The 14,687-nt window shown below is 41.3% G+C and overlaps 1 protein-coding gene and 1 long non-coding RNA gene across 3 annotated transcripts; one reads left to right on the top strand and one right to left on the bottom strand.

Moving 5' to 3' along the window:
* Nucleotides 1–851: 851 nt before the first annotated feature.
* On the top strand, nucleotides 852–14,383 carry nfe2l1a (nfe2 like bZIP transcription factor 1a). Of its 2 annotated transcripts, XM_047572963.1 has the most exons (9): nucleotides 852–956; nucleotides 3,109–3,485; nucleotides 3,622–3,822; nucleotides 9,342–9,419; nucleotides 10,513–10,581; nucleotides 10,693–10,818; nucleotides 10,943–11,096; nucleotides 11,270–11,893; nucleotides 11,982–14,383. In XM_047572963.1, the coding sequence occupies exons 2-9, from the start codon at nucleotides 3,204–3,206 to the stop codon at nucleotides 12,962–12,964; spliced, it is 2,517 nt and encodes an 838-aa protein (XP_047428919.1). In that variant the 5' UTR covers nucleotides 852–956; nucleotides 3,109–3,203; the 3' UTR covers nucleotides 12,965–14,383. The 2 variants fall into 2 exon arrangements, with proteins under 2 accessions (XP_047428919.1, XP_047428921.1); XM_047572965.1 differs by lacking the exons at nucleotides 852–956; nucleotides 10,513–10,581 and having other exon boundaries at nucleotides 980–3,485.
* LOC124998513 lies at nucleotides 7,198–9,386 on the bottom strand. The gene is made up of 2 exons (XR_007111064.1): nucleotides 9,252–9,386; nucleotides 7,198–7,377 (listed from the first exon to the last, which is right to left on the bottom strand). It is a non-coding gene; the product is annotated as an uncharacterized LOC124998513 (long non-coding RNA).
* Nucleotides 14,384–14,687: the final 304 nt, after the last annotated feature.

Below are 14,687 nucleotides of genomic sequence, written 5' to 3'. Positions count from 1 at the left end.
AAACATATCATAGTAAGCCTTTCAGGTCACCTTACAAGCTTTCCTGACACTATTTTGTGCACATGACAGAAAAAGTCATCCTGAAAGTAAAAGTGAAACATGGTATGAGGTGATATCGATCCCACTCCTCAATAAGAATGGACACAGGTCCCCTTTTACTCGAGGCGGTGAGTCATTTTAATCACATGACAATGTGACTGAATATTTCATTTTGCAGTGAAGCAGCTGCTTCTGTCATCTTACATAAGGACAGCATGTGTGTGACTTGGGTTCCTAACAGCAGGTGGTAGTGGTTCTCTCATTCTAACATGCTTACACTGTGCATTTCACAAATCCCTTGGTCAGTCTAAAAAAAAAAAAAAAAAAAAGAAAGAAAAAAAGAGGAGGGCTTGTCCAAGGTCAATCTAGTGACTGTTGGGTTATTTGAGGGAAAGCAAAAGTAAAAGGGTAAGGCAAAAGGGAAAGGGATAAAATTAAAGCATAAAACTTAATATGATGAAAACTAAATTAATTACAATGAAAATAAATAAGTTCTATGCAATATTAAACTATTATAAATAAAATAACAATAAAAACGTTTACCTATTTGTACGCTTACTTTATACATTATATTTTCTTATGTCCAGATACATATTTTGGACATTTTCTTTTTATATATTCTCAGTGAGCCTTTTGACCGGTGGTGCAACACAAATAAAAATAAATTGAACGCATCCCTGCATGTTCACAGCACATGCATCGAGTCAGTCAGTCAGTCACCCAGTATTACACACCAATAAACAAACGTTGCCTCACACATACACAGCTTTTTTTTTTTTTCCAGGGCGGAGTTATTACGCGTCACCAGGGTGCCGCTTTATAAAGGTTCCGCTCCACAAAGTAGTTCAGAATAGAAACTGAAGCCGGGACGGTGGGACCGCACTGACACTGAACGCAAGACCTGACAATCGCATTTGGTAAGAAAAGAAAAAAAAAAAATCCTAATTATATGCGATGTTTTTTTTGTTGTTTGTTTGTTTGTTTTTTTTGTAATATGTCCGGACTTAATTCTACGAGTTATGGAATTAAAGTGATCCCATGTTTGTAATCGCTCATACTATAATAATATCCCGGTAACGTTCTTATAATTGATCTGCGAGCTGCTACAGTCACATTGTCTCCTCAGTACACAGCGACGTTTACCGAGTGTGTAACAGCGCACTTAGGAAAGTTCAATAAATCGCGGCTGCAACTTCACGACCATCTGGGGATGAAAACATTGTCTAACCTGTTGCTCCGGATGAATTTCCTTTTAATTACACGTTGAAAACGAGAAAAGTTAACATTACCCCAGAAGTTCGCAGGAAATTTATTAGTACTATAAATATATTAGTAGACGTAGAGTAGAGGCGTTATAGTGTATTACATCTCATAATATGGTACTATACCTCACTACATTAATTTAAGAGCTACACATTTAGATTTTACATGGGATAAACCCACAGATTAATTTAATTGCAGGGTAACTGTTAATATGCACTTCACTTTAACCAGCTTGAGCCATCTTTACGAACTGAACAAGATACTAAATTGACTAGCTTTGGGTGGTTGGGAGGGAAATGAACATTGTATGGCCAAATAAACCATGGATCAAGTGAACAATCTGCAGATGAATCATCAGTAGTCGCAGTTCTACACTAAACAGGTGCTTTTGCAGAAATTGCACCCAGAAGCACGGGAGCAAAACTGTATCAAAAGAGGTTTATTGTAAATGAAGAAGGATGGCCGTGTGAAGAGATGTGGCGAGTGAGCCGAGTTTGGTTGGCAGAGCAGTGAGAGGCCAGAGTGGCCAACGAGAGTCTGCTACGACACCGGCCGCCGTGGCGAACGCTGGATGAAATGCCAGGGTGGATTAAACCGCTGTAGCTGACTTGAGTAATGAGATGCAGAGCCTGTGGTTGCTCAGGAACAGGGAGGAGGAGGCGCTGTGTCCCACACACAAACACAAAGAGTAACAAACAGCAAACAAGGGGAAAGGGAAACAATGCAAGAGTCATGGCAGAGACCAACAGGGTATTTTTTTTTTCAAATGCAGTCTTGTCTATTGAGTAGTCTACTCTATATTTAGCAGCAGTGCTAAGAGTTTTATATAAGATGATAGAATGCTATTGTATTGGCCACCAAGGTGGATTATTAACTAATAAATATACCATCAAACAATCTGATTAACACTTGCAGGAATAGAAAAGAAAGAAAAAAATGGCAGAAATTCAATTAAGAAAGCCAGTTGCCTACGGGATAAAAATCATCTTCTCTTTGTCGCCAAACACATCATCCTTCCGAACCTAATGTTACACCAGACTCTTTTGCCATGTACCCTACTTTCCTCAAGACCACAAATAATATAGTAAAGGTTTTTATATTCCCATGTCTTGTTGTGGTTCTGGAAAGTGTTCCAACTAAACTCTTGCAGTCAGCTGTTTCCGCCCCAGCTTCTGTACGCAGGTAACCACAGCATGAAAAGTAAACCCACTGACTGTTGGGAGGTAGGAGGCAAGGGGCAGGGTTCTTCCAGGCAAACACTGAGGTTACATCATGTGTCAGCAGTGAGAAAGACAGGGGGCGAGGCATAAGCAGGTGGTTACCAAAGACTTCTCTAGAAGTAGGTCGAATGTTCTGGGAGTGGTAGTATAGACCGGCTCCTCTGTCTTTCTGCCTTATCTACCCTGCTAACTGCCAAACCTCTCAACTGCCTCAGGTCAGGCTGCACTGACGATGAGTGAAGATAGCTGGGGTGCCTTTATTAATAACGCTAGCAAAGCGGCGTGAGTGCTTTTAAAGTGCAGGATAAAATAACTGTTGGCTAATAGCAGTGATAACAATAGGAACGGTTACATGGTTGACGCCATGGTGTCAGACAGTGTGAAATACTGAGCCTAACCCTTTTGACTTTTATCAGCTAAACTAGCCAAGTCGGGTAAAAGATACATACTCAAGGTATTTATTGGTATATTACCAACGCCCCTAAATCAGTTATTCAAAGTGAGTCATGCTAACCAGGAAGTGATCAGCTAGAACTTTTTTCTACAAAGCAAGTGCTGCATACTAAAGACCTGACCTATCTCACAGATCTTCTAGAGACTTAAGATCTTGCCAAAGGACCCTACAACAGAAGAGTATCAGCCACTGAAGTGAGCCTTTAGGGGCCAGTCTCTCCAACAACCATGCTATACCTGAAGAAATACTTCACAGAGGGCCTCATCCAGATGGCCATCCTGCTGAGCCTCTGTGGGGTCAGGGTTGACGTGGGACTGGAGCCCTACTTGTCTTCTTCCTTGCACGAGATGATCCTGGGTCCGACCTCGGCGCTGACCCAGACACAATTCCACAACCTTCGCAACCGCCTGGACGAGGGCCACAGCCTGCACCCCAAGAGTGTGGATCTGGACGAGTTCTTCACCGCACGGAGGCTGCTGGGTTGGGTCCACTCTCTGGACAGACTACAGGTAGGAAAACATATCCTTTACCTAGAACATCTTTAGCTACTACATTGGCTCGTCTAGACTCTCTTGTAGGGAGATCAAGATGAGTGAGTGTCTTTGGAGGTACGTCCCGGTAATAGAAATTCCTTTATCTCCACAGGTTCCCCATGCAGAGCTGGAGACATGGCTGGTCCAGCAGGAGCCAGATCCTCTCCCAGTGGGATGTCCAGACCAGGCCTCGCTGCTGAACAGAGCTTCTGCCGGGGTAGAGAGAGACCAAACTCCCTCACCTGTGGAGCCCCGAACAGGGCTCCACAACTTGGATGACAAAGAAGAGGAGGAAGAGGAGGAGGATACAGAGGTACAGCAGTGTTATTCACGCTATGCTATTTAAGAAGTATTGTGTGTTTTAGCAAGCTCTTGTGCGGCAAATGGTCAAGAATCTTTATTGGAGCAATGCACTAAGGCCATATTTAAAGTATGGGAACTTTTAAAGTCTGACTGCCAAGGCTCTTGTATCAAGCTCCTGGCATGTTATTATGTTACTAGGTTCAGTTAAGGTACAAGGTTGGCTTTATGTAGTTCAGATCAGTAATCACTGTTGGCCTTTGTCCATGCCATAACTCTAGAGAATGTAGAACATGTACAGCTCTTACAATTTGCCTCGAGTCACCTTTTGCCTAAAGAAAGAATTTAATGCTGATTACGTCTACAGTCAAAGTGATCGTAGCTGTTCTAGTATAGCCAGGGGGTGTGACACAGGCATAATGAATTTTGGGATTATGTGTTAGCGTGTTGACATCATTCCTCTTTATTTTGTTAATACCTTAATTGTCCTAAATTGTACTGCAATTGTCCAAATAGATTTACATAACCATAACTGGCTGGGGTGGTACTAGATCATAATCATGTGATTACCTATGTCAGGAGGTCATGTAGCAGCTGCTGCTAGCAATCAGAATTATTTCTGGTCTGTTAAACATTAGCAAAATCTGATTTGAGGACTATGCCCTTATAACTAAATATCATAAAGTTTATTTATTTAGCTTTGTGGTTTGAATAAGAGAAGTGTTTGTTTTTTTGCTTGTCCCCAAAACTGAGTGAAATGTCATGTGAGAGAATGAGTCAGACAAGGATGAGTCACCAGAAAACCTCTCCTCTCTAACGGCTGACCTCACCAGGAAAATGAGGCAATGCAAACGGTACAGTTGAAATACTGTAAAACAGGAAAACCCTGGTTAAGACGACCCTTGTTTTACATAAGTAAACAGTGGCTGATGAAGTCACCTGGGAGTTGGAAAGCTTTTTAACAATACCTTTGGTCTGAATGACACCAACCTGTGTTTCTTGAACTTCCTGTACGTGAAAGAATGGGATTGAGGAAACCATTGCTAACTGTCTGATGTAGCCTGGTAACGCTTAGCTAATAATTAATAAATAACAATGAAGGAAATGCCTACGTGGTTGGGAAAAAGTGTTTGTCATAGTGATGAACCCAAATCCAACCTCAGTTTTCCTGGTCTCCATGCCAAGTTTTTGTGTCTTTCTGCCCATTGTTTAGGTTGCACAGCCTGCAGTTCTACTACAGGCAGCTTTCTTTGGAAAAAAGGCTCCTATAAACCCACATACCTTTACTAACACTCACCACTGTTAACTATTCAGTCAATTTAAAGTCACGCTAATCTAACTTCGTGTGCATCTAGTAACGGCCTGCTAACAAGCTAACTAGCGATGAATGACCCGCAGTGCTCATTTCACAGCTTTTTCAATTAAAAAATTATATTAAGTGAAAGATGCCATATGCGCAAACAAATTCTGTGTTAATCTCAACTGATAACTGCTAGCTAGCTAAAATGACTTTTAGAACTAATTTAATTGGCTGGTTGTGGTACAAAGTATAAACCAGTTCCGATTCATATTGCCTCATTGATACACAGCATATATGGACACTATGGCAGCCAGTTATCGTTTTAAAAGCCCTGTTGAAGGTCAAATTACATGTACAAGTATAAAAATCTGGCGATGATTAGCTGAGCTGCGTGGCATCACTAACTTCATGTCCCTGCCTGCCCTGCCGTGAGCTCCATATATGTATTAATGGCAACACTTCAGACGTGCCCAGTCAAGCTTCGGCCCGTAGGGCAGACTTAAACGCATACATTACCTGGCTGAGTGGCAGACACGACGAAACGAAAATATATATCTTGTATCGCATCTAAAATAGCTGAGGGGGTCGCCCACTCATGGCCCCCGAGGTTTACAACGTTATGGGGTTAGGCTGAAATATTGATTCTCACCAAAATACATTTTAACGTCTCTGTGGGTGTATACAACTAAAAAAAAAAAAAAACAAAACAAAAAAAAACAAAAAAACATTTTACATAGTTACCAAAGACTCTGCAACACACTCCCTCATACAAAACAGCAACCGATGCCAACAAACTGACTGTATCATCTATAAATAGCCCTCATATTGGCCTACATGGCCAGTCAGGACATCAGGGTTCCAGTGTAGAGCAGATCAACGGTTTCTGTATTTACTGATGAAATGTGGGTGTGTGTTAATGCGAGACACGAATACACACTGTCATGAATTACATTCTGTCCATGTCACTATAAACATCAGCATTTGGATTAGTATTTAAGACGTACCCCCACACAGAGCCTGGAGCGCAATGAGGAATTGAGCAATGTGTTTCTAACACATGAGTGTTAGTGTAAACTTAAGGACAGCTGCAGACTTGGTGGCTTATTAGTGTCAAATAAGTCATAATCCTTTAGTTAGTTTCACTCCTTTTGTGTAGGTTTTAAGGTACTGTTAGTTCAGAAACTCACATTTCACCAACTTGAGGTTCCAGCTTAACTGGATACTTAATAAAACAATACAGTTTATGTGTTTACACTTCCCAGAACCTGAATCAGGATATAATTTACAATAGAAACAAAAAAGAAAAACTACTTTCAAATTCATTCGATAGAAAAAGAAGACAGTGGTCTTTTCAACATTGGTTCCAGCTTCATTCATCTTCCCAAACACACTGAATAACCGAATAACTTGTTTAATCATCATCATGTTTCTGTCCCTTCTGGAAACTTCTCAAACTTGCACGGAGAGAATGGATCTGTTCCACCCAGAGCGAATAATAGGTGTATTATTATTTGAATAAAAAGGATTACAAACGAGTTACACCACCTCAGTAAATCTGAAAATTGTGCCAGAATATTCTGAGGTTGCTAAGTGAGACGTTTTCGTGCTGATATTATTATTAGCGTAAAACTAGTCATTAATGACATTAGTGCGACCCCCCAAAACTGTAATGCTTATTAAGTATTTATACGAGTACTCGGTACTGACAACTTTTCAAATGTACTTGTACTTTGTTTTAAAGAAAATTCTGTTCGCGACTGAATACAAGAAAACAGCAACAACACTAGTTCAAGGCACAGATCAAGGACAAGAGGAAAAACAACCCCCTCCAGAAAAGAAAAAAAACAAAACTGACTGTTTATTTGGAACTGTAGCTGAAGCTCTGTGTCGTTTTACCACAGGTTGGATGCCTGCATATCTGTCTGCATGCCAGCCATGTGGACCCACTCAAACACAGAGGACACTATGAACTTAACAAACTTAATATAGCGAGCAGAGATTTAAGCACATTTCAGCCTGCCGCCCTCTCTTCGTGAATTCCCCTCCCGTGTATAGAATAGCAGGCGTACTAACAAAAACACATGGAGCCACGGACACACACAAAACACTTTATTAGCGTCCTCCCGGGCCTTGTGACCGGCCGGCTTGTTTTGAAACCTGATCGCGGGCCGTTGCGTACTGACACACATTTGCGTCGCCTCAGTTTTGCAATCCCTCCTGTTTACTTCAGCAACAGATGCGTACACAAGCAACGAGCCAGAGGCATGCCTGCAAACGAATGTACACAAGTGCATGAGGTGAAAACATTCTGTAGCTAAATATTGGACAAAAGGGTAATAACCTTGACTTTAGTAATAACATTATGGTGTCATATCAGGAGATTACATAACGTCAGAGTGGATCAAGTCTGATTAACATACATCCAACAGTCTCCCGCAGTTATGGGCTGCCATTTAAAAAGTGTCTGGTTTCACCCTCTGTCACACCCATACAGGGAAATGCTGTGGTATTACTTAAAACCTCAGGCATCTGTTTAATTTACCACCCCCTTGTAACCTTAACGGACAAAAACGGCTATAAAAACGGATTCATATTTTGTTCTGATTTTTTTCTGCGCGAATCTCTGTAGTGTTCTGTAGTGTTGAAAAGTAAAAACAACACATTGGACCATTTTTCTCATGAATGAAACCCTAATATTGCAGAATGAATGATTTTATTGTGCCATGGCTGAGAGTTAAAAAAAAAAAAAGCGGTTATAATGGAAGTCAATGGGACATTTTTGTTGCCTAAGGTTACAAAAGGGTAGTAAATCTGAAATCTGATGCTACACAAAAAACAGTAATGCAGTCAAGTCAGTATATTAGATATTCTCGGTCATACACAAGACTGATAAGACTCTCAAATTGGCATTTAAAGGCTTAAAATTCTTCAAAACTATTGATTTTTTGTAGTTTTGTGAAGTGCTGAATTGGTTTAAGAGATTCATGCAGAAAAAAATGAGAACAAAATATTAATCCATTAAGTTTTTATGGGAGTTTTTGGAGACGGACATTTTTATCCACTAAGGTTACAAGAAGGTGATGCATTTTCAGTGTTCTGTTGTCCTATTACTATAATTTTTTTTTATTTCAAAATTTGTGATACTTGGTTATGAAAAATTGTGCCATATGCAATAACACAGCCAAATGAAGAGGAAAAAATGGCCCTAAGATTGCCTGAGGTTTAAAGGAAACTCAGTCTTCTAAGCCCAGTATGCAGCAGCAGCAGCATTGCCCTGCAACATAATGTCAACTGGAGGCCAGCACTTTCAGTAAAGTGGCTAATTCGAAACAAAAGAAAATTGCAATATGCACTGACATCATTTATCAATCTGCACCCTATAGGTGAAGCCTGCCTCTAGTTACACTCTTGTAGAAATATTAATCGGAAGGAATATAACTTTTCATCCACATGCCTGGGGGTTTAATGAATTATTATTGGTCCTAAGTCTGTGTTAACAGCCCTCAGTTAAAGTGCTAACATGCAGACAATGTTAAAATTATATGATGATGTGTTTGGGATGAACAGATTGAGCCGTAATAAGGCCCTCCTGTAGTGAAGTGATAGATATGTGCGCAGTGGCAGCAACTTGGCCTTGGCCCACATTCAGTATGTTCAAAGCCACATATGTGTCCTGTCTAACCAGCTGCTGGGGGTCTCTGGGTTCTTCGGTAAGCCCCCCAGCCAGGTCAGCATAAGGTTAAAGTTATTTTCAGCGTGTCTGTCTATCACTGGGTAAAATGGGAGCATTTACATTCTCTTCACACAAGCGTGGCAGTATGGACGATGCCCTCACACTTGCACACATTTTTTTGGGGGGGCGTTTTTAAAAGCAGCTTTAATGCAAAAACAATGAGTGTGGTTCCTTAGTGTTGATACAGAAGGTCTTAAGGAAGACTTAAAACTTAGCAGAAGCTACCTAGCTTCAGTACCTTCCTTGGAAGCCAGGCTACTTTCGACTCAGTATTTTGGTATTTTGACCTGAAATTTGACTTGGTTTTGGTTCGTGAAACAAAGAATAAATGTATCTGCACCAAACACAGCAACTGTTAGAGGTGGTGGAGAGGCTAAAGCTAAAAAAGACCGTGATAATTTGGATTTACCACGTGCCTCCAAAGGAATGCGAATGTTGCACCACTGTACGTTGGCTCATCGGATGAGTTTAATTCTTTATTTTTGGTTTCTTCAAACAGGGAGGAACACATGATGTCCCCCATCGCAGCAGCGCACACGGCAACAACGAAGAGCTTACAAAACAAGAAGAAGACCAGGTAAGACATGATAACAATAAGATTTAACACCGTGGCATTGTGATTGTGAAACAGTTATAAGCCCAACAATTTCTTGGCCAGGGCCAAACATTCCTGGAATCCACAGAAATAGTTAAAGATTGCTCAAAAATCAGAAAGTTTGTTATCTGAGTCAAAGGCCTCACTATACTTGACATTAATCAGATTGTACGTTGTGTCATCCTACCAAATCCAAAGACAAATGCCTGATCCTTTATTTACCGTCAATCATACAAACAGGCAAATGGATGAATTTGCATATCAAATAAACATAAAGTGACATATTCACTCAGTAATCAGTAAATGGTTAGGCAGAGTTACATGGAAAGAAAAATACTCTTATTCAGCAGAAGCTGCTTGACATGGATACTGTAAAATTCTGTATTATGTGAGGTGATAAGAGCGTTTTGTTGTGCTTGAAATCAGAGCTGGATGCCACGTGCTTTAACACCAGCTTTCTGCTGGATGAGCAGAATAGAACTAAAATATTAGTGACACACTTGAGCAGCTTCACCACAGGGTTCCTGTTACACCTTGGGTACACTCTGAAACACATACAAATTTTGAGTGTTTCCACGATAGATCCTACAGTAAGCCTGCCTTCTGCAGAATAAGTCTGGTACAAAGAATCCACCTTTCCCACATATCACGGTTGGTCAGAGGAGACTTCTTAGAATGAAACCCAAGAACCCTGACAGATGAGAAGGAAGGAAAGAGCCCTGGCTGAATGAATGAGAAATGTGTGTTTTCTTAGAACTTGTTACTTCTACCATGCTGCATGTGGGTCTGACTAAAAATTCCTTTTGGCAAAGGGACATTTAAAGCCAACACATCTGATTTCCAATAGACATTTCATATATCATGATGCTACAGAAAATGGTAAGTGGTTATCAGAAGTCCACAAATAGACCATGAGCTGTTTGTCTGCATTCCAGCCCAGAGTTGTTGAGATATTTCAGTCAACCAAAGTGACCAACCAAACCACACTCCAGAAGTTATGCTGCTATCCAGGCTAATGAGAACAGACACATGTTTGGTATTTGTCAAACGTCTTATTTTCCATTTCTGCTTCCAGACTTCTTTCTCCCTTCAAGAGTGTTTGAGGTTATTGGAGGAAACATTTCCCTTCACAGAGGAGCAAGAGGTACAGCCTCTGTCTGTTTTCTCCCCAATCTTTTAGTTATCTCTATTCTTTCCTGGGCCTTGAACTGTACCTAAATGTACTAACAATGTCCTCCACTTTTGTCTCCCTCAGTTAAGTGATGGTAGAAGCGACGACTTGGAGTCTCAGTCCTCAGGCAGGGAGCCCCAACTATCCCCCGTCATCTCGACTGATCTGGAACTGCATTGGCAGGATGTGCTGTCTATCATGGAGCCTGAGGTGACTGGGAGAATGAGTGTAGATCAAATTATGTTTGCCCTAAAAGAGTAAATGATGAGATATGAAGAGGATGACCAACAGAATAAAATTAACTGAGATTAATTTTTTAATCCTTTTTTCCCAGAGCACAGATGTGGACATGAGGATGCAAACCCTTGATTTAACACCATTTGGGACCTTTCAGGGTCTTAGGCCTGAATCTTCACAAAACAACCGTGACAATGCTTTCACAGAGACTGGCCAGGAGGTCCCTCTCATGGAGACTCCCTTGCAGCATGGTAATTCAATTAAGGCTGACACTTAAACTTACCCTAAATCCATGGAGATCCATGCTTTAGAAAACGTTTTTAAAAAGGTCCAATAAGTTTCACATGTTATGTTGACATAGTTTCTGAATGTACTGTGAATGATCATGCAGTTCCAACACTCAATCTCACAATCTCCACTCCAGGTTTGCTTGGGCATCAAAGCCCGTCAGAGTTGGAGCCAGGGCTACTTCCTCTGATCCCCAGCGCGGAGTTGGATGACCACACATCGTCACAGAACACAGGGGACACTTTGAATAACCCTATCGTGGATTCATTGCACAGCCATCCAGATCACACAGATCTGCTGGCAGAAGATCCTTCAGAGGACTTCCACATGCAGCTAAATGCAGAAGATGACCCAAGTACCTTCAACCTAAATCTGCTAGTTATGGATAGAGTGGAACCAGAAAACGTTCCTGGCTTTGAAGTCAACTTTGATTCGAGTGACCTTACATCTCTTGAACAGAATCGTATTACCCAAGACCTACTGGTATCTCCTCCTAGTATCTTTCTTGAGGACGAGGAGGATGTTGAGGATGAAGATGGTCTCCCTAGTACACTTAGTGAGCTGTTGGAGGATGCTACCATCTTGGATGAGATTAGATTGTTGGACATGGCTCTCGAGGAAGGATTCAGTCCTGAGATGGCAGCCAGGCTGGAGGAGGAGGGCTTCCTTGACCCAGGAAAATCTCAACAAGAAACTGCGAGAGATGACTCTAAAATGGTGATGACAGAGGATCAGGGTCAATCAGGAAGACATCAGCAAGGTAACTATATAACTTTGTAATACTCTAAATTAAGTGTTGACAGTGAAACTGAACATTTCCTTGACCATTGCTTGTTATCTCCTCCTAGATGGTGAGGATGAAGCAGATTCAGATTCTGGTCTTTCTTTAGACTTCAGCCACAGCCCTGCTTCTCCGAGTGCTTCTGAGGCCTCCTCTTATTCCTCTTCTTCATCTTCCTCCTCAACCTCCTCTTCAAATTGTGCCGTGGACAGTCCGCTCACTGAGGAAGAGGGTGACGATGCCGAGGGAAGCTTAGTTGATATGGAAGTGGAAGTGACCATAAAGCAGGAAGACCTGGATGAGGAGGAGTTGGGTGCGGTAGGAGGATGGTATCCTGGAGATGCTAATAAAATTTTCTCTTCCCACCATGGAGATCACAAACTGTTTCATGACTTCCCCTGGCTGGAGCACATCGACCATGATCATACGTACAACCAACCCTCATCTTCATCCCCGGGCAAGATACCATCTCACACCAAATCCACCCTGCGTCATGACAACGCCAAGCCTTACCACCGCTCCTCTTCCAGACATATCACAGAGAGCAAAATGTGGGGCCGAGACGAACGGCGTGCACGAGTCTTGAAGGTTCCTTTCTCCAATGAAATGATCGTTAACCTGCCAGTAGAGGAGTTTAATGAACTACTGACCACTTACCAACTCAACGAGGAGCAGCTCAACCTCATCAGGGACATCCGGCGCCGCGGAAAGAACAAAATAGCTGCCCAGAATTGCAGGAAGAGGAAATTAGATGTGCTGGTGGGATTGGAGGATGATGTGTCAAGTTTGAGGCGCCGCCGCTCACGACTGCTCAGAGAAAAACAGGAGGCCCTGAGAAATCTACAGGAAATGAAGCGTCGATTGGGAATGCTGTACCAAGAAGTATTTTCCGGGCTGAGGGACGAAGAAGGGAGGCCACTGGATCCTACGGAGTATCTGCTACAATTCGGGCCCAATGGTAGCGTCTCAGTGGCTTCAAACCAACAAGGGGCAGGGCTGCCACTGACACGAGAGAAAATCAACAAGAAACAAAAGGACAAGAAGAAGTGAGGAGTCGTACAAGCCAACAATATCCTCACAGAAGTTGAGGAGATTATAAAATGCAGGAAAATTAAAGGGTTTCCTTAAAAGGCAGCACAGACAAAAATACAAGCGGGAATACGATGTGGTGAGTTAACCACAATTTGGAATTTGGGAGTTGCTCTCATGGTGTCAGCCGAAGGTCCTGAGATTCCAAAATCATGAAACCCTCAAACAGATTCCCCCCGAGAGCGATGCCCTGGTGGAGAGATGGTGGAACGATGTATTGCTCTGATCTTCAGTATAAACATTTTCTACACTAGAAGAACACTTGAAGAGATTCAGCTCATGTTAAGCTGTGAAATAAATCCAAGCAACCACTGAGTGGATATATGACTTGGGAATAATGTTCTAAATCTGCCTAAGCAAAATTCTTATACATCAGACATAAGAATATTTAGTTTGAACAAGCCAACAGATTTGTGGCAGGCTGGATCCTTGCTGTCAGCTCAAGTAACCCAACTTTCATACGCACTATTCTGACTCTAGCAGAGGCATCTTGAAAAGTCTCTTCAGCACCAAGAGGATTTGGATCCAAAACTGGGGGTGTTCACTTGACAGAAGGCAACGGTGGTTGATGTTCACCAGATATACAATCTTCAACAGATTTAAACAATAAAGACGGTAGAGAAAGCCAAAAAATATGTGAGTAATATATTAAATAAAGATCTTTTCTAATGTGAAACTATTGATTTATTATAGTGCAGGGGATCCTGCAGTGTTTTTAGAAAGTGATGCCTCCTACTTTTAAAGTTTCATTGACTTGTGTCTGACAGACTGAAATTCCCTAACAAATGTTGTGAACTGACATTTTTATATCAATAATGCATGCATTTTTTTTATCTTGTGAACAGCAAAGAGCAGACCCTTTAAACCAGACTACTGATTTAAACTGTTAATGTTTAAGGACTGAACGTGCCAAGAAAAACAGTCATTAACTAATGCAGTAAAAATACAAGGCTGATGTCACCCTCTACTGGCTGTGCACATAGCTGAATACAACCTACTTCAAAGGAGATTCTGACGTTGTTGCAACAAGTTGTGCATGAACAGATGCCGGTGCTCACTGTTGTGTAAACTACAAGTATTTCAAATCACCGGGAAAAAACACTCCGTAGGATCCGTTCAGACCCAACTCAACTACTGTATATGCCTGTGCAGAGAGGTGAAGCATTGAAAACTTTTTTTTTTTTTTTTTTCAAACGTACGAAGACAAAGTGTGAACTTTTTAATCTGCATAAATCTGTACCACTGACGGAACAAGCCTTGAATATTTGTTTATATTTTTAAATGTCCAATGTCCTTGCTGGTATTCAAGGACTTGGCACATCATTTTTTGTAATATACACGTATGTATAAACAATAATAATAAAACATTTCTTGGAGGTGTATTGTGTTTACTTTGTGGGTGCTGCTATGATTGAGAGATTAACAATTGGAGGTCCAAGTAATACAGTTGCTCAAATTCAACAAATGTAGATGCCTAGGTTTAAAAAATGTGCAAAAAAAATGCCCTTATATGTCTGAATGTGGTGAAAGAGATATGGTTACACATTTGTGAAAAACTGTACATTGACATGTAACGGAGTAATGGCTGGATATTTTTACACATGAGAGGGCTGTATTTTTAGACTTAAACTAAATCCGAAATCAGATGTGACAACCCAGTCTTTGTGAGTAGTAGTCCATATAA

This window comes from Mugil cephalus, chromosome 20 (assembly GCF_022458985.1).
Source record: "Mugil cephalus isolate CIBA_MC_2020 chromosome 20, CIBA_Mcephalus_1.1, whole genome shotgun sequence".
NCBI classification, from domain to species: domain Eukaryota; kingdom Metazoa; phylum Chordata; class Actinopteri; order Mugiliformes; family Mugilidae; genus Mugil; species Mugil cephalus.
The sequence above is the reverse complement of the archived record's forward strand: the minus strand, read 5'-3'. Positions and strand labels throughout refer to the sequence as shown.